This window comes from Ictalurus furcatus, chromosome 10 (genome assembly GCF_023375685.1).
Source record: "Ictalurus furcatus strain D&B chromosome 10, Billie_1.0, whole genome shotgun sequence".
In the NCBI taxonomy this organism is placed as follows: Eukaryota; Metazoa; Chordata; class Actinopteri; order Siluriformes; family Ictaluridae; genus Ictalurus; species Ictalurus furcatus.
This window is the reverse complement of record NC_071264.1, coordinates 31,081,368-31,103,507: the sequence shown is the minus strand read 5'-3', so window position 1 is coordinate 31,103,507 and position 22,140 is coordinate 31,081,368. Positions and strand designations below refer to the sequence as shown.

At 42.3% G+C, this 22,140-nt stretch overlaps 3 protein-coding genes across 4 annotated transcripts in view; 1 reads left to right on the top strand and 2 right to left on the bottom strand.

Moving 5' to 3' along the window:
* LOC128613885 (uncharacterized) overlaps nt 1-3,601 on the top strand; it is a 5,551-nt gene extending 1,950 nt beyond the window's left edge. Inside the window, exons 1-2 of the mRNA XM_053635040.1 lie at nt 1-123; nt 172-3,601. The exon at nt 1-123 is cut by the window's left edge and continues 1,950 nt beyond it. Coding sequence (XP_053491015.1) covers nt 1-123; nt 172-905 — 857 coding nt within the window. The 3' untranslated portion in view covers nt 906-3,601. The remainder of the gene's footprint in view (nt 124-171) is intronic.
* The window catches only part of trim66 (tripartite motif containing 66), a 33,122-nt gene extending 18,540 nt beyond the window's left edge, over nt 1-14,582 (bottom strand). Inside the window, exons 1-3 of the mRNA XM_053633995.1 lie at nt 13,991-14,582; nt 6,026-6,092; nt 3,476-3,650 (exon numbers count right to left, since the gene is read on the bottom strand). Coding sequence (XP_053489970.1) covers nt 3,476-3,650; nt 6,026-6,034 — 184 coding nt within the window. The 5' untranslated portion in view covers nt 6,035-6,092; nt 13,991-14,582. The remainder of the gene's footprint in view (nt 1-3,475; nt 3,651-6,025; nt 6,093-13,990) is intronic.
* An 804-nt stretch (nt 14,583-15,386) lies between these two features.
* The window catches only part of dennd2b (DENN domain containing 2B), a 78,445-nt gene continuing 71,691 nt past the window's right edge, over nt 15,387-22,140 (bottom strand). For both annotated transcript variants that reach the window (XM_053635038.1, XM_053635039.1), the window contains exons 16-20: nt 19,241-19,282; nt 18,963-19,074; nt 17,743-17,982; nt 17,352-17,438; nt 15,387-15,861 (exon numbers count right to left, since the gene is read on the bottom strand). In XM_053635038.1, the coding sequence (XP_053491013.1) occupies nt 15,827-15,861; nt 17,352-17,438; nt 17,743-17,982; nt 18,963-19,074; nt 19,241-19,282 (516 nt within the window). In that variant the 3' untranslated portion in view covers nt 15,387-15,826. The remainder of the gene's footprint in view (nt 15,862-17,351; nt 17,439-17,742; nt 17,983-18,962; nt 19,075-19,240; nt 19,283-22,140) is intronic.

Here is a 22,140-nt window from a genome sequence, read left to right as displayed (position 1 = left end):
GGGGATGGGTTCTCAGGATGGTGGAGATCGGGTTCTCAGGATGGTGGAGATCGGGTTCTCAGGATGGTGGGGATGGGGTTCTCAGGATGGTGGGGATGGGGTTCTCAGGATGGTGGGGATGGGGTTCTCAGGATGGTGGGGATTCAGGTTCTCAGGATGGTGGGGATTCAGGTTCTCAGGATGGTGGGGATGGGTTCTCAGGATGGTGGGGTTCAGGTTCTCAGGATGGTGGGGATGGGGTTCTCAGGATGGTGGGGATCAGGTTCTCAGGATGGTGGGGATTCAGGTTCTCAGGATGGTGGGGTTCAGGTTCTCAGGATGGTGGGGATCAGGTTCTCAGGATGGTGGGGATGGGGTTCTCAGGATGGTGGGGATGGGGTTCTCAGGATGGTGGGGTTCAGGTTCTCAGGATGGTGGGGTTCAGGTTCTCAGGATGGTGGGGATGGGGTTCTCAGGATGGTGGGGATCAGGTTCTCAGGATGGTGGGGATTCAGGTTCTCAGGATGGTGGGGATCAGGTTCTCAGGATGGTGGGGTTCAGGTTCTCAGGGTGGTGGGGATGGGGTTCTCAGGATGGTGGGGATGGGGTTCTCAGGATGGTGGGGTTCTCAGGATCTTTGTGTCAAGGCCAAAATGATTTGCCTGAACTTTGATTTCATCAGACCAGAGAACATTTTCCATGAGTCTCCAACACGCCTTTTGGCGTCCATTGGACTGTGGTCCAGGCTGCGGTTCTCCTGTGAACAGCTTCTCCCATCTGAGCTGTGGATCTCTCCATCGCTTTCAGAGTTGATCCTTTTTGCTGCTTGGTTGTTTTTACTGTATTTGAACTCTTTTGCAGACCCTTTTATCCAAAGTGACTTACAGTTAAGCCGAACAGCTGATGGTTTTAAAAGATTTGTGTGATTTGTGATTTGTGTGACATCCTTCTGAATCTCCACGTCCTGCGTCTGGCCTCGGCTGCCAGCTGTGCGAAATACGGCTGCAGTCAGGAGCGTGATTTAACACCGTGATTAAAAAAAATGACAAGTGAAAATATCTCAAACTTATTCAAATTGATCTACTATTTCCGTGACAAGATTACAATACACCAAACACAGTGGATATAAAAAGTTTACACACCCCTGTGAAAATGGCAGGTTTTTGTGATGCAAAAAAATTCAACTAAGATCGAAGCACCTTTTCTACCTTTATGGTGAAATTTTAACCTGTTAATTAAAGTGATCAGAATCATTTTAGAGCAAAAAATGAAAAATATAAAATGTACAATAACCTGGTTGCATAAGTTTCCGCACCCCCAAACTAATACTTAGTTGAGGCACCTTTGGATTTGATCACAGCATTCAGTCTTTTTGGGTAAAATTTCCATCAGTCTTCACTTTTTATTATATTTTGCCATTCTTCCTTGTAAAAGTATTCTAACGCTGTCAGGTGGGCGGGGCGTCTCCTGTGCACAGCCCTCTTCTGGACACCACACAGATCTTTGATTAGATTTAGGTCTGGACCATTCCAAAACCTTGAACTAGTTCATGTGAAGCCGTTCCTTTGTTGATCTGGAGGTTTGCTTCGGGTCATTATCGTCCTGAAAGGTGAAATTCCTCTTCATCTGAAGTGCTTTACAGAAGACTAAATGGTTTTGCACCAAAACTGACTGATATTTGGAGCTGTTCATTAGTCCCTGCACCCTGAGTAAAGCCCCAGTTCCAGCTGAAGCATGATGCTGCCACCACCGTGCTTCTCCGTGACGATGCTGTTCTTTTGGTGATGTTCTGTGTTTTTGTGGCAAACGTATATTTTGGTATTATGGCAAAAACATCAGCTTTGGTCTCATCAGACCAGAACACGTTATTCCACATGGTTTTGGGAGATCGGATGATTTTAAAAAATTGGATGATTTTTTTTGGTTAAAAAAGGCTTCTGTCCTGCCCCCCTACCCCAACACCCAGAGATATGAAGAATTCGGGAGATTGTCGTCACATGTAGGGAGCAGCTAGTACTTGCCAGAAATTGCTGCAATTTCTTTTAATACTGCTGTAGGCTTCTCGGCAGCTTCCCTGAATTTCAGAGGGACGTCCTGTTCTTAGTAGTGTCACTATCGTACCATATTTTCTCCAGGTGTTGACGATTGTCTTTACAGTGTTCCATGGTTGGTATATCCAACGCCTTGGAAATTTTTTGTAACCCTCTCCTGATGGACAGTGAGATCCCGTACCTGCTCTGTAAGCTCTTTGTGGCCCTCTTTGGACGTTACCAAGAAGATGTCAGGAGAATCCTATAGGAGCAGCTGGACTTTATCTGGGGTTAATCAGTCACTTTAATTGACGTCAGATGTAAACTATTCTTCATCATGAGTTTGAACGTGACTGGCGGATTCTGCCACATTCCCGGTTATAAAAGGGTGTGTAAACTTATGCAAGTTGGGTATTGGAAGTTTTTTTTATTCGTCTTTGTCACTTGACAGTTTCATGTTGCAGTTTCACAATAAAGGAAGAAAAATGTTCTGACGTGATTTAACTTACTTTCACTTTTTTACACCACAAAAACCTGCCGTTTTGACAGATTTCTATCCCTATTACACTACATCTGGAGGAGATTGTTAGACTAATTCTAGACATATTTTTTAGTATTTAAAGCTCTCACTGTTTGTATTTTGTTAGCAGAATATTTTGCTTTCTTCTTAGAAATAAATGCTTAAAATGAGCAGAATGATCTGCTAACAGAACAAAACTATTTCAAGCTTGAAATTATTATTATTATTATTATTATTATTATTATTATTATTATTTAAATCTAGAGAGGTTTAATAATCTTATATTTGGTTTCTTGCGATCTTCTCAAAGGAAATGCTAGATCAGTTTGACTATATACAATATATTTTAACTTGCTAAGATGTCATTTATTGCAGCTCGTGCTGCATGAAGTGTTTTTTCTGATCCACATAATTGGATCAGATCAGAAAAGACATCAAACTCAGATCTAATACCAATCTAGAGTCCTGCCAGTGAGACTCAGCAGGTGATCCTTATCAATTCAAAGCAGGTTGTAGACTCAAACACACACTCTGTCCTCCGGTTCGGAGGAGAGAAGACGAGGTGAAGCCACCAGAAATGAATCAGACAGGATTAGACGAGATTAGACGAGATCAGATTATATCATTACAAAATGGACCTGCTGTTTACAGGACACCTGACTTTCATCTTCAACATCAATTCAGATCAGTGAATAAATAAAACCAGGTTTATAATCCAGACACATTAGATTGGATCCGTGATCGTTTTTCCAGTTCAGTCACAGATAATGAAGCCTCTGCACCTTGCTATGGCTGGGTGTTTCTCTTACATCTACAAAACCTCCACATTCGTGTGTCCCGTTTTTAATAAACTTGTACCTGAATCTGTAATTTCCTAAATCAAATATGCTGCACAGATGAAGTGTGAGCAGGAAGTGATGAATAACAGTGGAACAGAGGAACGTGCCTGGTTCTGATGGCACCGTGGGACTGCTGGAGCTCGGGTGATGCCGGGACTCGGCTGGTGGAGCTGCTGGTGTTCTCTCGTGCTGGTGCAGATCGGTACACTGGAAACACAACCACTTGTTGCAGAAGGTGCATAAACTCTGGGCCAGTCGTGGCTCCGGACACTCAGAACAGCACTGAGAGGACAAACACAGAGGACGAGAAGTGGAACAAGGCAAGGGTTAGAGCTCTGATGCTATTCCTGGAACTAGAGTTTAAAAATTCAGCATCCCAGAAGAGATTACGTCATCCTACTGAGGACAGATTTACATCCATCACGTCCAGTAAACTCACACACGTTGTATGTTCACGTCACCGGAGTCGCTGCTGTAAATAAATAAGGGGTTCGTGTGTGTGAAGTATATTTTGGTCTTCATTTTCTGGATTTGTCAGGTATGTCATGTAGAGATCAACTCCGGTGGGCGGAGTCAGAGAGGTGAAGTAGGCGTGTGAGAAAGACTTTTTTATATGTATTAAAGCTATATGCACAGACTGACAATCTAATGCATGATCATATTTTACGTAAGGATTGACACATGACAGGGTGGCGCTGTTATAGCAAACTCATCAACAACACAGAGTCACTGTTAACCTCAACGCGGACGACTTTCCTAAAGCTCTTCCCCAAATCTTTTATTCCTCTTACACCGCAGCGATTTACCAACAATTACTACTTCTTATTTCTTCTCATCTCTTACTTTAATCTGTTTATAGTTACATTCGATGTTGGAGTGAGTTCCTCTTCTCACTTACGTTATAGCAGCTATAAACACTCGTTCCCTCACCTTCCCTCTCTCTATTCGCTCTCTTTATTCTCTTTATTCCCTCTCTCTATTCTCTCTCTCTATTCTCTTTATTCTCTCTCTTTATTCTCTCACTCTATTCCCTCTCTCTATTCTCTCTCTAGTCTCTCTCTAGTCTCTCTCTATTCTCTCTCTCTATTCCCTCTCTCTATTCCCTCTCTCTATTCCCTCTCTCTATTCTCTCTCTAGTCTCTCTCTATTCTCTCTCTTTATTCTCTCTTTATTCTCTCTCGATTCTCTCTTTATTCTCTCTCTATTCTCTCTCTCTATTCTCTCTCTCTATTCTCTCTCTCTATTCTCTCTCTTTATTCTCTCTCTATTCTCTCTCTCTATTCTCTTTATTCTCTCTCTCTCTATTCTCTCTCTCTATTCTCTTTATTCTCTCTCTTTATTCTCTCTCTCTATTCTCTCTCTCTATTCTCTTTATTCTCTCTCTTTATTCTCTCTCTCTATTCTCTCTCTCTATTCTCTCTCTTTATTCTCTCTCTCTATTCTCTCTCTCTATTCTCTCTCTTTATTCTCTCTCTATTCTCTCTCTTTATTCTCTCTCTTTATTCTTTCTCTCTATTCCCTCTCTCTATTCTCTCTCTCTCTATTCTCTTTATTCTCTTTATTCTCTCTCTTTATTCTCTCACTCTATTCTCTCTCTTTATTCTCTCTATTCTCTCTCTTTATTCTCTCTCTCTATTCTCTCTCTTTATTCTCTCTCTTTATTCTCTCTCTCTTTATTCCTTCTCTTTATTCTCTCTCTATTCTCTCTCTTTATTCTCTCTCTATTCTCTCTCTCTATTCTCTCTCTTTATTCTCTCTCTCTATTCTCTCTCTTTATTCTCTCTCTTTATTCTCTCTCTTTATTCTCTCTCTTTATTCTCTCTCTATTCTCTCTCTCTATTCTCTCTCTTTATTCTCTCTCTCTTTATTCTCTCTCTATTCTCTCTCTCTATTCTCTCTCTTTATTCTCTCTCTCTATTCTCTCTCTATTCTCTCTCTCTATTCTCTCTCTTTATTCTCTCTCTCTTTATTCTCTCTCTATTCTCTCTCTCTATTCTCTCTCTTTATTCTCTCTCTATTCTCTCTCTCTATTCTCTCTCTTTATTCTCTCTCTATTCTCTCTCTCTATTCTCTCTCTTTATTCTCTCTCTCTTTATTCTCTCTCTCTATTCTCTCTCTTTATTCTCTCTCTTTATTCTCTCTCTATTCTCTCTCTTTATTCTCTCTCTCTTTATTCTCTCTCTGTATTCTCTCTCTTCACGTTAATATATTTTGAAAAACTTTAAAGTCACAGCTTGACCTCTGCCTGTTACACAGCGCTGACACTGGAGACTCCTTCCACACACGTTACATAAACCTCCCCTTACAGAAAACTCCACCGTATCAATGATTTTTAAAAGCCATGAATGAGGAGCGTGCGCTGTACACGTCCCTGCGAACGAGCCGTTACTATAGAAACCAGAACGTACTAGAATGAGCACATTAAAATAAAAGCTGCTGTTATAGAGAGTTAATCAACACCCCCTGACCCAATCAGAATGCAGAACTCAGCAGCGCCGTGGTGTAGACCTTATTAAGATCAGTTCACTCGTTATACAACTCCGGTTGTGTATCTTACTCGTGACACAAAACGACAACACGCCTTGTTTTAGTTCATCAACCTGAAAAACAAACGCATGCAAAAAACCTCCTCAGAAGAAAGCGCTGAAGTGTCTTACCTTCTCCATGACTGCGTCCAGTGTGACGAGATCACGCCCAGACTCCGGTGCAGTGAGACAGCTCTACCTGAGACAGGAGGTAATACAATTTAACCCTCAGCGATGCAGCCTACATGTTCTGTCTCACTCTATCTCTCTCTCTTTCTGTCTCTCGCTCCAAGTGCAGCAAGACAGCTCTGCTTGAGACAGGTACCAGGTACCAGGTACCAATTAACCCTCAGTGATGTAGCTTACATGTCCTGTCTCTCTTTTCTATCTGTCTGTCTCTCTTCTTCTTCTCTCTGTTTTCATCTCTTTCTCTCTCCATCTCTCTTTGTTGCTCTCTCTCTCTCTCTCTCTCTCTCTCTCTCTGTGTGTGTGTCTGATCTTCCTCTTAACTAAGCGTGTTCATAATAAATGTGAATCGGGGAGAGTTGATAATTATTTCTTTTCTAGGGCGAAATTTCCCCGGAAGCTCTCTTTTCCCAAAATGGAAGGAGACGTACTGAGTGACCTACAACATGCATGAGGGGACGGTACGTGTGTGTGCGTGTGTGTGTGCGTGTGCGTGTGCGTGTGTGTGTGTGTGTGTGTGTGTGTGTCATGTGAGCCAATCCTGCCCACTTCCTCCTTGACGTCCCTCGATAAGGCTGAGATAAGGACACGTCCCTCCAGACAGCTGAGACGCGGGGAATCGGGGTTAACCTCGAGCTTGACGAGGCGAGAAGATCACAGCACATCACATGACACGATGCACTGCTCTCCAAAGCGCAAACTTAATTAAGATTTGATCCCGTTTCAGTTTGAGTGTGAGAAAGCAGCGATGAAGATTATTCCACAGTGTGGAGAGGCTGATGGAGGCTGATGGAGGATGATGGAAGATGATGGAGGATGATGGAGGATGATGGAGGATGATGGCTTCTTAATGTAAAAAAGCTCTGTAAGAGGAGGTGCTGTGAGGAGCAGCGCTGGGCCGTGGCTGTGTGAAGTAAACAAGCTGAACTAAAATTTCACACATCAGCTCGGTATGAAACCCTCAGTATGAAACCACGTGTACCGCTGTGAGTCTGCCTGACAACAACCCCTGCAGCCTGACCTACAAATCTGACACGTCTCTCATCCTCAGAACAGCGCAGGGGAGCTTAAAACCAGCCGATTCCCTGTTGTGTACTCGCAGACCCACTTTAAAAAACACAATTAGCCGTCACAGGCACTCGCTCGAGCTCGCTGTGATACAGGCACACAGACAGGCAGGCAGACAGGCAGGCAGACAAGCAGGCAGGCAGACAGGCAGGCAGACAGGCAGGCAGACAGGCAGACAGGCAGGCAGACAGGCAGGCAGACAGGCAGGCAGACAGGCAGACAGGCAGGCAGACAGGCAGGCAGACAGGCAGACAGACAGGCAGGCAGACAGGCAGACAGACAGGCAGACAGGCAGGCAGACAGACAGGCAGACAGGCAGGCAGGCAGACAGGCAGACAGGCAGGCAGGCAGACAGGGAGACAGACAGGAAGACATTTCAGCAACACGGTCTTGCTTTTCATGCACTTCCATTTAGCTTTTAAAACCAAAGAGCTCTCTCTCTCTCTGTTTCTCTGTCTCTCTGTCTCTGTCTGTTTCTCTCTCTCTGTCTCTCTCTCTATCTGTCTCTCCCTCTGTCTCTCTCTCTCTGTCTCTCTCTCTGTCTCTCTCTCTCTCTGTCTCTCTCTCTCTGTCTCTCTCTCTGTCTCTCTCTCTCTCTCTCTCTGTCTCTCTGTCTCACTCTCTCACTCTCTCTGTCTCTGTCTCTCTCTCTCTCTCTGTCTCTCTCTCTCTGTCTCTCTGTCTCTCTCTCTCTCTTTGTCTCTCTCTCTCTCAGTCACGGCTCCTCTGCACTGCTAAGTGAATTCAGGAAAGGGTTCTCTTCTGCCCGAGTGAGCACGGTTCTCTCTAGAGGAGACGCATTAATAGAAACTGAAGAAGAGCGTTCTCCCCTGGAAGCACACCTCAGTTAACATCCATTAACACTGTGGTTATGAGATCAGGCTCAGGGAATGTCAGAATTATCCCGAGCAGATTGTAATCCTATATTTCCAAACCGCTCATTGCATGTTATCTTCAACTATCTGTAGTTACGGCTTCATTTCTCAAATCCCAGTTGTAAAGTCTCTGTGAAACACGCGCTCTTTTTCCTTCCTGCAATAAATTCTGTTGAATGTCCAAAGCGCGAGGCATCCAGAACTTCAGGATAAAAACCGGGTTTAGCTTACAGTTCTGTCCAAAAGTCTTCTCAAATTCTGTAAAGGACAGATACCATAGCAACAAGTCTTTACAGCTGAAGCGGTTCTCTCAGCTTCTCTGGTATCGGTTCTCTCAGGTTCTCTGGTATCGTTTCTCTCAGCTTCTCTGGTATCGGTTCTCTCAGCTTCTCTGGTATCGTTTCTCTCAGGTTCTCTGGTATCGGTTCTCTCAGCTTCTCTGGTATCGGTTCTCTCAGCTTCTCTGGTATCGGTTCTCTCAGGTTCTCTGGTATCGGTTCTCTCAGCTTCTCTGGTATCGTTTCTCTCAGGTTCTCTGGTATCGTTTCTCTCAGCTTCTCTGGTATCGGTTCTCTCAGGTTCTCTGGTATCGTTTCTCTCAGCTTCTCTGGTATCGGTTCTCTCAGCTTCTCTGGTATCGGTTCTCTCAGCTTCTCTGGTATCGGTTCTCTCAGCTTCTCTGGTATCGGTTCTCTCAGGTTCTCTGGTATCGGTTCTCTCAGCTTCTCTGGTATCGGTTCTCTCAGCTTCTCTGGTATCGGTTCTCTCAGCTTCTCTGGTATCGGTTCTCTCAGGCTCTCTGGTATCGTTTCTCTCAGCTTCTCTGGTATCGGTTCTCTCAGCTTCTCTGGTATCGTTTCTCTCAGCTTCTCTGGTATCGGTTCTCTCAGGTTCTCTGGTATCGTTTCTCTCAGCTTCTCTGGTATCGGTTCTCTCAGGTTCTCTGGTATCGGTTCTCTCAGCTTCTCTGGTATCGGTTCTCTCAGCTTCTCTGGTATCGGTTCTCTCAGGTTCTCTGGTATCGTTTCTCTCAGCTTCTCTGGTATCGGTTCTCTCAGCTTCTCTGGTATCGGTTCTCTCAGGTTCTCTGGTATCGGTTCTCTCAGCTTCTCTGGTATCGGTTCTCTCAGGTTCTCTGGTATCGTTTCTCTCAGCTTCTCTGGTATCGGTTCTCTCAGGTTCTCTGGTATCGGTTCTCTCAGCTTCTCTGGTATCGGTTCTCTCAGCTTCTCTGGTATCGGTTCTCTCAGGTTCTCTGGTATCGTTTCTCTCAGCTTCTCTGGTATCGGTTCTCTCAGCTTCTCTGGTATCGGTTCTCTCAGGTTCTCTGGTATCGGTTCTCTCAGCTTCTCTGGTATCGGTTCTCTCAGGTTCTCTGGTATCGTTTCTCTCAGCTTCTCTGGTATCGGTTCTCTCAGCTTCTCTGGTATCGGTTCTCTCAGGTTCTCTGGTATCGGTTCTCTCAGCTTCTCTGGTATCGGTTCTCTCAGGTTCTCTGGTATCGTTTCTCTCAGCTTCTCTGGTATCGGTTCTCTCAGGTTCTCTGGTATCGGTTCTCTCAGCTTCTCTGGTATCGGTTCTCTCAGCTTCTCTGGTATCGGTTCTCTCAGGTTCTCTGGTATCGGTTCTCTCAGCTTCTCTGGTATCGGTTCTCTCAGGTTCTCTGGTATCGGTTCTCTCAGCTTCTCTGGTATCGGTTCTCTCAGGTTCTCTGCGGCGTAAAGAACTCTGCTGGATGTTGGAGAACCTGACACGGTTCTTCTGTTTCTGCAGGAAATCCACAACACTGTCCGTTACGGGTTTAAAAAGCGCTCCGTTAGTGAAGATCTTCCAGCTTCTATGCTGAGCTCCAGGGTTCCTGTCTGTGTGGAGTTTCACATGTTCTCACCTTGTCCATGTGGGTTTCCTCCGGGTTCTCCAGTTTTCTCCCACCTCCCAAAAACATGCCAGTAGGTGGATTTGTGTCTGCAGCTTACCCGTAGGTGTGTGTGATGGACCGGCGTCATGTCCATGATGTATTCCCACATCGCACTCAGTGTTCCCGGGACAGACTCCTCATCCATCACCTCCAGGACAAGGAACTTCCAGGAGATGAAAGATGTTTTGGGAATCGCAACTTTTCTACTTACACAGTGACGCAGAAAATATCAAATAAATATGTAAAATGTATAAATTTGGTCTGAGATTTCTGCACAGCGTCCCGGGGATTTATTCTCCTGTCATCTGGTCTTAAAGGAAACCGAAGATGTCGGCTGGTAACATTACTTACGCTCCACTTACAGCTTAAGCAAAATAGTGAAGATTTGTTCTGAAGAGCGCAACCAGATCCCAATCAGGAGTTAGGACACATCGCCGTCGTCAATAACTTCAGGAGATCGGAGTAAACGTGACCTGCAGCGCCGAAGAGCCCCAGCTAGAAACATTTTCAAGGCTCTAAACTTTAATTTATAAGAATCCAAGATCTGATACTGCTTCAGTTATGTAATTTACACAGTGTGTGCTAGGCTGAAAACATATTTGTTTACTCGAGCTTACCACGAGTAGACTTTCTTTTACGCAAAGCACACAGTCTTACCTAACAATCTCTCCCTCTCTTCACCTCCCTCTCCCTCTCTCCTTCTGTCGAGCTACACGTGATTTTATGGAGATGTCAGTGATCCGGACCCTTTCTGCTCTCCGGATCTGCCTGATCCATCCGGATGCGCTACCTCTGGATGGAGCTCTCATCAACTGGAGGCTACGTTCTGCCACTGAGGACGACCCCAAGCAGTGCAGCCTGGAGATCGCTGAGGACGGTGCCACTTGAAGTACCATGGAAATGTTTCTGGACCTCAATACCACATGGACGTTCTCGCTGTGGTTGCTGTGGTTACGGTTGCAGCGATGGCCTTAGGACTGCGATTACCACATACAGTTCTGCACTCGGGTCTCCTTTAGTGAACAGTGGACTAGTTCAACAAACAGACTTCATATTAAACCATAATGAACTTTCCTTTACTTTCACACGATCTGTGATGAGGACGGGTTCCTTCTGAGTCCGGTTCCTCTCAAAGTTTCTTCCTCTTAACGTCTCAGGGAGTTTTTCCCTCGACACCGTCTCCACCGTCTCGCTCAATAGGGATAAATTCACACCCTTAAAATCTCCATCCTGTGTTTATATGTTTCTGTAAAGCTGCTCTGAGACAACGTCCACTGTTAAACACGCTGTACACAACACTGAACTGAACTGAGTGTGCATCAGGCTATAAAGCGCACTTTAAGTAGACTTTACAATCTACACTTCTACAATCTAAGTCTGGATAACACAACACCCTGCTGTCTGCTACACACACACACACACACACACAGACACAGACACACACACACACACAGACACACACACACACACAGTAGGGGATAAAAAAGAAACAGAACTATATAAAGCACAATGCAACTGAACTGCTACTCTGTACACAGGGGCGTGGCAAGATGGCTGCCACCCCAAAATAAACCCTGCCACCCCGACTCTGAATTTAAATCCCATCTGAGAGGTTTACGACTCTCGAACTAAACTCATGCATCAAACCTAATTCTCCAGTAGCGTCGCCTCCTATTGTGTTTCCTCACTTTCTCACACGTCAGCACGTAAACACCGGAGAGCGTCTGCATGCCTCGACTGCATGGAACTCCTCACACTGTCTAACTAAAACATTTTCATCAAACGTAAACAAGGAAAATAATATTCCTAAAGGAACAGAAACCACACGGTGCAGTGGCAGAGTTTTTATTATTCATTTAGGACTGGAGTTTAATCCTGTGCTTTTTGTGCATCCATAAAAATAATGTGTACATACTGTAAAATTATATATATATATATATATATATATATATATATATAGATATATATATATATATATATAAATATATATTCATATATATAAAATGTATTTGATAGTATTTATGCATTATTTGTATGGATGCACAAAAAGCACAGGATTAAACTCCAGTCTTCAGTCTTATGTTCTGGTGTGTGTGTGTGTGTGTGTGTGTGTGTGTGTGTGTGTGTATTGGGTTCTTTTCTGTTTCGGACAAACAGTTGTGTAAAGTTTTAGTCTGAAGTTTATATTTGTAACACAGTTTGTGGATTTTATTTTAAATTTTTTTAAAAAATGGTACTGAAAGTTCGCCCCGCCCCCATCCGATTAATCGAAAAAATAATGGACCAACTAATCGATTATGAAAATAATGATTAGTTACAGCCCTATACAGGATATTTCTTCTTATCTAGTTGGAGAGAGGTTTTCTTCTGTGATATGAGTTACAGCTCATCATTTGACTGATCTTAGAACTGCGCACAAACAAATAAACAAACAAACAAACAAATAAATAAATAAAAACTGACGACAACCCGGTCATTTTCACTCCCCAGCATCAGCGACTTTAACAGAACACATCTGGAAATGTTAAGTAATGAATGATGCATTAAGTATGAAGTAAATATCTCTCAGTATTTTTTTGGTAAATATAAAGTCACAGCCTGAATTCCACTTCCACAACTTCACAGTTTCATTCCCCAAAAATGCCCGACTGCAGCCAATAAAATACATCTGCTTCTTTTCCAGACACATGATCTGATCTGGTCTGATCTGATCTAATCCCTCAAACACCTCAGTCTCAGATTTATGATCGCTAGACTGTTAAACGAGCCGAATCTTAATGTGGAGTGCAAAGAAAAGAAGATTAAGGGGTAATGAGGAAAACACGCACAAGACAGCACTGCGACTTCATCTGACATCATCTTCATCACCATCACCATCATCACCATCATCACCAACATCATCATCATCACCATCATCATCACCATTATCATCACCAACATCATCACCATCATCACCATCATCATCACCAACATCATCACCATCACCATCATCATCACCAACATCATCACCATCATCAACACCATCATCATCATCATCATCACCATCATCATCACCATCAACATCATCAACATCATCATCATCACCATCACCATCATCATCATCATCATCATCACCATCATCATCATCACCATCACCAACATCATCATCATCACCATCAACATCAACATCATCATCATCACCATCACCAACATCATCATCATCATCATCACCATCATCATCACCATCATCACCATCATCATCACCATCATCATCATCATCACCATCACCATCATCATCACCATCATCACCATCATCATCATCATCATCACCATCACCATCATCATCACCATCATCACCATCATCATCACCATCATCACCAACATCATCATCATCATCATCATCACCACCATCATCACCATCATCATCACCATCATCACCAACATCATCATCATCATCACCATCATCACCATCATCATCATCATCATCATCATCACCATCATCACCAACATCATCATCATCATCATCATCACCATCATCATCATCATCATCATCATGACCATCACCATCATCATCATCATCATCATGACCATCACCATCATCACCATCATCATCATCATCACATCATCATCATCATCATCATCACCATCATCATCACCATCATCATCATCACCATCACCATCATCACCATCATCATCATCATCATCATCATCATCACCATCATCATCATCATCACATCATCATCATCATCATCACCATCATCATCACCATCATCATCATCACCATCACCATCATCACCATCATCATCATCACATCATCATCATCATCATCACCATCATCATCATCATCATCATCATCATCTCTGAAACAGAGTCGGGACTCTTTAAACCCCTCTTTAAGCGCATTGCAGATTAAAATCTCTAATAATGTTGAATGTTCAGTGTTTAGTGTTTGATGCCGCATGATGACTCGCTGTGTGAGCTGATGTGGAATGAAATGTAGGTTGATGCGCTCTCTCTCTCTCTCTCTCTCTCTCTCTCTCTCTCTCTCTCAGCTGTACTTCAGAACCGCACCTTGCTTTTCTGGAAGCTGCGCAGATCCGCTTCATTCATCCGCCAGGAACCGGAGCTGATTTAGGACGAGCCCCTGCGTCTGAGCTGCTCCGGATAAAACCTCATCTTCATCTTCATCCTCATCCTCAATGCAGCGTTAGGGTTATTTTAACAACGATGTGGCGAGTACACACACACACACACACACACACACACACACAATCTAAAATGATCTTTCTGTAAAAATAAATAATAAATAAAACTGTCAAAAGCAGAACCGAAGTGCGCGTGCAAGCGTTGCGCAGATAGAAATAAGTTTCCGGAAGCGCGCGCGCTGTAATAAAGTCGGTGTGTAATAAAGTCGGGGTCGGTGGCGGTCTGGAGCGCGTGACTTCCTCACTCACGATCATCAGAATGATTTGCGATGAGCAGCATCCCGACCGCTCAAGTTCTTCACCCTGACCTGATGGTCACTTCAGTCCACGCCACTAGAGGTCGCTTCCGTCCAACTGTCTCCTTCAACCCTGAGTCACAATCTCGTTTAAACATCGCGAGACTTTCAACCCCCCACTTCTCTTCCAATCACGTCATTCCAGGTAACGCTGCCGTCTTTTCCAAAAAAAATCCCTTTAATGCAGTAGTGATGAGAATTCCAGATCTTCTCAGAGAGTCGAATCAGTTAACTCAACTCAAAGTAAGAGTCGACTCTTCCGGCTGCCAAACGACTCACTGTCAGTTTTTTGTCCCTCTAAACTAAATATTACAGAGAGAAAGCCATGTCCTGCAGATTTTATTGTTTTCCTTCTCTAACACACACACACACACACACACACAAACACACACACACACAAACACAGGAAGTGCTGTTAATTAGCAGATTAGTTAAATAAAGGTACCAAACTGTACTTTTCTCTAGTGACAAGCATTTTACCTTTAAAGGTGCGGTTGAGTAGATTTATATCTGAGTGGAGTGAAATCAGAGTCGTATCCTGAAATATATATTATATTATATTTATAGCATTTGGCATCCTTATCCATTGACGTCCTTATCCAGAGCAACTTACCTTTATCTGATTTATACACCTGAGCAGTTGAGGGTTAAGGGCCTTGCTCAAGGGCCCAACAGTGGCAGCTTGGTGATGCTGGGATTTGAACTCATGACCTTCTGAGCAGTAGCGTGAGAATCCTGTGACTCTCACATCTGCTTTCACTTAAAAAACTATCCTTCTTTCATAAAAAAACAGTGGGAGGGGCATTACCTCTCCCAGGTCAATCACAGTGACACTAGCCTATCACGGCCCTCTGTGAGCTTGTGTATGTGTAAGAGGGCGGATAGCGCTTCAGCAGCAGTTAGAAAAGATGAAAAGGTTACATTTATAAGGAAAAAAGAAGATCAAAGAACTACAAATCACAGAAGTCACAGAATAATCTGAACGGCTTTATTGAAATTTTTTTACAAAGAATATCACAAGTACGGCAAATTTCAAGTGTTAATACATGTACAAAATGCACGCTGGCGTTAAATACTACAGTCTCTGTACATCCACCTCACACTCGTTTCCATTTATTCACTCTTTATTCAGTCTCTCTCTCGCTCTCTCTCACACACACACACACACACACCGTGGTAGTGCTGTACCAGCATCATCACAGACCCATCAGTACCACTTGGTCTTCATCCTCCTCTCAGACACACAGTACCAGGAAATGGAATAAACACAGCTACATAATACATCTAGACAAGGCCTTTAACTGCTCTGACGCGTCTTCAGAAGAGATACGGGTTGTGTGAAGTCTTCAAATGTAGAAATGTCCAGTCTGAAAGACGTCCTTAGTGTTTTTTTGGGTTCCACGTGATCAGTTCTTTTTATGGAGAAACTTCATTTTATTACCTGGAGAAAAGAGAGAGAGAAAAACAGAGCTTTAAAGATGTTTAGAAGTTCTTTCGAGTGATTTCAACTTTTTTTGTACTTCATTAAAGTTCAAGTGCTTCATTCAGTGAAGAAAACCACGAAGTACTCTGATAAATATTAAAGCTTAAACCTGGATCACGACCACAGAACAATTTCCTGCAAGCCCGAGACAGTTCTGTTTTATTTATTTATTTTATTTTATTTTATTTAGGAAGATCTTAGAGATCTGTAGACATTTTGTTAGACAGAGCGGAATGAGGAGGTTACGGCATTTTGGGGTAAAACATCTTAAAATGTAGTTCATATTCTTCAACAGTGGCCGTATTTACATGCAGCGTAATAATCTGTTAACAATCTGATAACAATCTGTTAATAATCTGATAATAAACTGATAATAATCTGTTAATAATCTGATAATAATCTGTTAACAATCTGTTAATAATCTGATAATAATCTGTTAATAATCTGATAATAACTGTTAATCTGTTAATAATCTGATAATAATCTGATAACTGTTAATAATCTGACAATCTGTTAACAATCTGTTAATAATCTGATAATAATCTGATAATAATCTGATAATAACTGTTAATAATCTGTTAATAATCTGAGAGCTAAATCTGAATAAAAACATTCATGTGTACATCACGAGGCCAGACTACAAACTAGCCTCAGTTGAACACACACCTCTGCCTTGTGCAGGTGGGTTTTTGTTGTTTTAGAACAGATTCAGTTCACTTGAGAACGTGATTCGACTCTGAATCGCTCACTGCAGGAAGTGAATCAGACATGCCCTGTGTTCTGGAGAAAATAAACACACAAACTACTTAAGTTATTTATATAATTATCTAATCATTTATCGAGCGCAGGCTCCATGTTCTCCGTGTTCTGTGTTCTCCGTGTTCTGTGTTCTCTGTGTTCTTCATGTTCTCTGTGTTCTTCATGTTCTCCATGTTCTTCATGTTCTGTGTTCTCCATGTTCTTCGTGTTCTGTGTTCTCTGTGTTCTTCATGTTCTCTGTGTTCTCCGTGTTCTGTGTGTTCTGTGTTCTCTCTGTTCTCCATCTTCTGTGTTCTCCATGTTCTCCGTGTTCTGTGTTATCCGTGTTCTGTGTTCTCCGTGTTCTGTGTTCTTCATGTTCTGTGTTCTCCATGTTCTCCGTGTTCTGTGTTCTCCGTGTTCTGTGTTGTCTGTGTTCTCTCTGTTCTCCATCTTCTGTGTTCTCCGTGTTCTCCATGTTCTCCGTGCTCAGGTGACGTTTGTTTAATAAATAATGTGCAATTTGAAAACAATGATCAGCTCCAATCTTTTTCTAAACTGACAACTGGATTAATATGAGATTAATATGGGATTAATATGGGATTAATATGAGACACCTTTTAAACGTGTCAGAAGCGTGTTGTGAGAGAAAACACGTGGCAGTTACGTGACGTGTGAAATGAGACGTGTTATTAGGATAAACTCCTCACCTAGACCTTTGAGAAACTTGTTGACTCCGCTCTGCTCAGTGTCAGGTAACTCCTCCAGGTACTGCTCCGCTCGCTGCTCAAACAGACCTGCAACACACACACACACACACACACACACACGTCTCAAACATCACATCAAACATTCATCTTCCTTAAACATCCCTCGAAGCCTCTCCGTGACCAGCAGAGGGCAGTACAGGTCTACACTGCAGCTGTTTGCACATCAACACCTTTCCTTCCCACTGAAACAATTTCACAATACAATGTGGTTTTTTGGGGGTTTTTTTATATATATATTTTTAGATATTTCAGCTCTCTCTTAATGTCCTCAAACAAACACAGCGTGATGTTCTGGCCCTGGTTCCCCGTCCTCTCCCACAATCCTGTTCACCTTTAGCTCTGCTCTTCCTCAGCTCTCGGTCCTGGATAAATCCAGCGAACATCTGAGACTCCATGAAGACTCCCAGGAAGCGGCGTATGCTTTTGGAGGCCACGGACTTGCGGAAGGCTTCGCGCTGGAACACGCGCTCGCCTCTCTCGCCCTGAGTCAGGAAGAGCGAATAGTGTCCGATGGTCTCCAGGAAGAAGCGGATGAAGGCCTCGGACACCACGCTGTTCAGCGAGTTACACTCTGAGGGAAAAACACAAGAGGAATCTCCTTCACGTCAACTTTAAATCCTCTACACTGTGAGCCAACAGGAAGATCACAAACCACTTTCAATGAGAAATAAATGGGTTTTTTTAGTTATTGTTCTTTACTTAAAGCAGCAGTATGTAACCTTTAAAATAGGAATATCTAACTATAAGCAACTCGCTTTAAACTCAAACAATATCTCTCTTTTAGCTTGAGTTTTCGATGCCTGGGCCCCTGATGACGGACATCATCACAACACTGTTATCACTCACTGGACTTTCTTTCACGCGTCAGGTAGTGGCATGACGACGTGTCATAATGATGATGGCATAAGTCACCTGAGTCTGAAAGATTTGAAGCCAAATATGTTCCAGCAGCTGTTTACATAAATTTAAAGCACCGTTTATTTCTGCACGGACTCAATAACGCTGCTTATTTCATTTTACACAAAAAGTCGCATACAGCCGCTTTAATCTGAAAAAAGTTCTGCTTCCACACACACACACACACACACACACGATAATGAGATAACTGCAATAAAATGCGTCTGTAATTTAATCACTATTAATTAAAAATAATTAACTGTAATTTCGGTGAGGAAAAAATTTGATGTCAATTATTAATGATTATTGCGCAATAAATCAATTAGTGTTAAATTGTGATGGTATATTTACTACTATTATTTATTACTGTACTATTACTGTTAAAACATTTTTTAAATGAACAATGTGACTATGACACTGTTTTATTCAAATTAAATAATGTGTCAAATGAATCTTACAAAAAATAATTCAAATGTATAGAAAGAGTATACAAAGAGTCATGTATATAAGGAATCACATTAAAAGAAGAATTATAAAATGTATAGAAGGAATATACGCTCATAAAGTCGCAAACATTTAAAAAGAAAAGCCGAGTTAAAGTCCACAATGAGCAGAGATTCAAACCAATCAGACACTTCCGTTTGTCTAATTTACCGTCGTCTGACTCGCTGTCCGAGTCCTGATCGATGATGTGGTTCCTCTGCTCCAGCACTTGCTCCAGAGCGGCCTGCAGTTTGCGTGGAAGGAGCGAGGCCTCGTCGTCCAGCTGCACGTCACACACATAATTATTCATTTCATTTTCTCTTTCTAACAGCACGGAGTGTGACGAGAGCCAGCTGCGTGTGTTTCCATGGGTTTTTACTATTAAATGGAAATCAGCAGGCTTTCAGCTGAATGTACTTGGAGGTGTGGAGATATTTTCACATACGCACCTGTCTGATGAAGCGATCTGTTCCTAGATGCACCATCAAAGCCTGAAATGCAAAACATACAACCACAAGACACCATGAGCACGGTCACATAATCAGATCTTTCAGGTCTAATCAAACATCATCTGTTTATGGTGGGAACTGCGTCAGGTCAGGACATCTCCAGATCCCGATCTGCAACAGATGGAACTTGACAGCCAGTTGAAATCCGGAGAGTTTAAAGTGACGAGCTCCTTAAAGAGCTGCTGGAGTAAACACGTTCGCACCGAAAGGGTCAGAAACTCTAACGCGATTCATACAGGAGCCGAGTCACCAGGTTCCATCCTCTCAGCGTGATCTTCTGAGAGAACGGTTTCATATCGCACCCTACAGCAAAACGTTTCCCATACGAAAGGGTTCCTATGAAAAACAACGAGAACCCCTTTAGGAAGATAAGAACCTTTAATTATACAATAAACCCTTAAGGAACCTTTGAAGAACCTAAGAGTGTGTGCATACTGGGTAAGGGCAGTACAAACTCCACATTACTGTTTATTATTATTATTTTATTCTTAATGACTAGACTCAGATGTCATGCATTTCTTTCCCTTCACAGTTCCTTGTTTAAGACTAAAGTTGAAAGTTTATGACTTTTCAAGTCGAATGTAGATTTCGTGTAACTTTACACTTTAAAATACAGAATCGAAAAGTAAAATCAAAACTTAACACTCCGGGAGCGTTACGATGTTTATGATCCATTCAACAGGACTTAAAAAAAAAAAAAAAAAGAAAAAAGAATAATGACTCGTGGAGGGCTGTGTTATTATTATAAACTGAAATGAATAATTCATAAATATGATGTTATGTGTCTTTAGTCAGCAAGAAATTTCATTCAAAACCACAAAACAATAAAAGTCCTGGAAATGTGATTAATTTACACCCGTTACTGCCAGCAGAAGCCTTCAGCCCATTCCTATGATCTGTGTTCTTCATGTATTTATTTATTTAAGAATAGATTGACTTTATTTCCGTATGTATTTATGTATTTAAGATCAGTGTGTACTTTGTTCCCAGCAGCCCGCTGCAGTGAGTGATCTGCTCTCTCAGACGAGACGTGAGGAACACGCAGTTTAAGGAGTTGACACTGACTGACGTTCTGAACCAACGACGCTTCTCTCTCCCTCGGTTCCTGGAAGCTGCGAGAGATAAATCTGCTCTGTTGGGTTTTTTTCAGGTCAACAGCCAGACGGTTTATTTGAGTAAAGTCCAATTCATACAGCGCACGTCGCTTCAAGTGTCACATCGAGACCTTGTTCAAATTCCATTTCAATCCGCTGCATCAGAGGCACGTTAGAGACACGGCGTACTCAAGCTCACGTGTCACACTGCCATCATTTTACACGTGTGTCTGTTTCCTTTAAATTTATGCGCAAGTGTGAAGCTTAAACTCGACAGAAATTACACTGGAATTATAAAACCAGTTTCTACACCTGTGCACTTTATTAAAAATCATATTTAATCAAAATAAACACACACACACGCGCGCACACACACACACGCACACACACACACGCACACACACACACACACACACGCACACACACACACACACGCACATGCGTAATGAAGAGAGCTTGAGAGTAAATAAGATTTATATTCCCACTCCTTTTGTTTTTGGGTGCTCTACATGCCTGTCCACTATAATAGCGCCCTCTTCAGGACAGTTTGGAATAAAATAAAGTATCTACTGAACACCTTCTGTGATGGAGTCAGGAGAACACACGTATACAGGAAATTGAGGAGGTAATGAGCAACAGGTGAGAGTGATTATTAAATGGGAAATTGCTGGGCGTGGCTTGAGAGGGGGCATGGCTGAGGGGGGTGTGATTGAGATTAGAGCTGCAACAACTAATCGAAAATAATCGATGATGAAAATGGTTGTAAGGAATCTCATTATGGATTAGTCGGTCTGCGTGGCGCGGACTTACACTTACACTATGCACTGTGTACTCTACTGTGAGGAACAGAAACCACACGGTGCAGTGAAAGAGTTTTTATTATTCATTTAGGACTGGAGTTTAATCCTGTGCTTTTTGTGCATCCATAAAAACAATAATAATAATATAATAATAATAATAATAATAATAATAATAATAATAATATAAATACTATTATATAATATAAAGTAATAATTATGTGCTACTTTTTATGGATGCACAAAAAGCACAGAATTCAACTACAGTTCTAAATTAATAATATATATTCTGGTGTGTCTGTTTGTGTGTGTGTGTGTGTGTGTGTGTGTGTGTGCATGTATTGGGTTCTTTTCAGTTTTATCTAACTGGACAAACAGTTGTGTAAAGTTTTAATCTGAAGTTTATATTTGTAACACTCAGTTTGTGTATTTTATTTTAAATAAATGAAAAAGCGGTACTGGAAGTCGCCCCGCCTACCCGATTAATCGAAAAAATAATCAGCCAACTAATCGATTATGAAAATAATCGTTAGTTACAGCCCTAGTTCAGATTTATAATGATGAAGGTTAGTGAGGTCTCAGTGCCTACATTTCACTCCGAGGCCATACAGACGGTCGTGTTGGAACATGTTGAGGTGTGTATGGGATTATGTGAGGGTGTGTTTGTGTAAACCTGCTCTACACCACATTTCTCTGACTTATGTGTGTGTTCCTGTGTGTGTTGGTGTGTGAGTTCCTGTGTGTGTTGATGTGTGTGTTGATGTGTGTGTTGGTGTGTGTGTTGATGTGTGTGTTCCTGTGTGTGTTGGTGTGTGTGTTGATGTGTGTGTTGGTGTGTGTGTTCTTGTGTGTGTTGATGTGTGTGTTCCTGTGTGTGTCGATGTGTGTGTCGATGTGTGTGTTCCTGTGTGTGTTGATGTGTGTGTTGATGTGTGTGTTGATGTGTGTG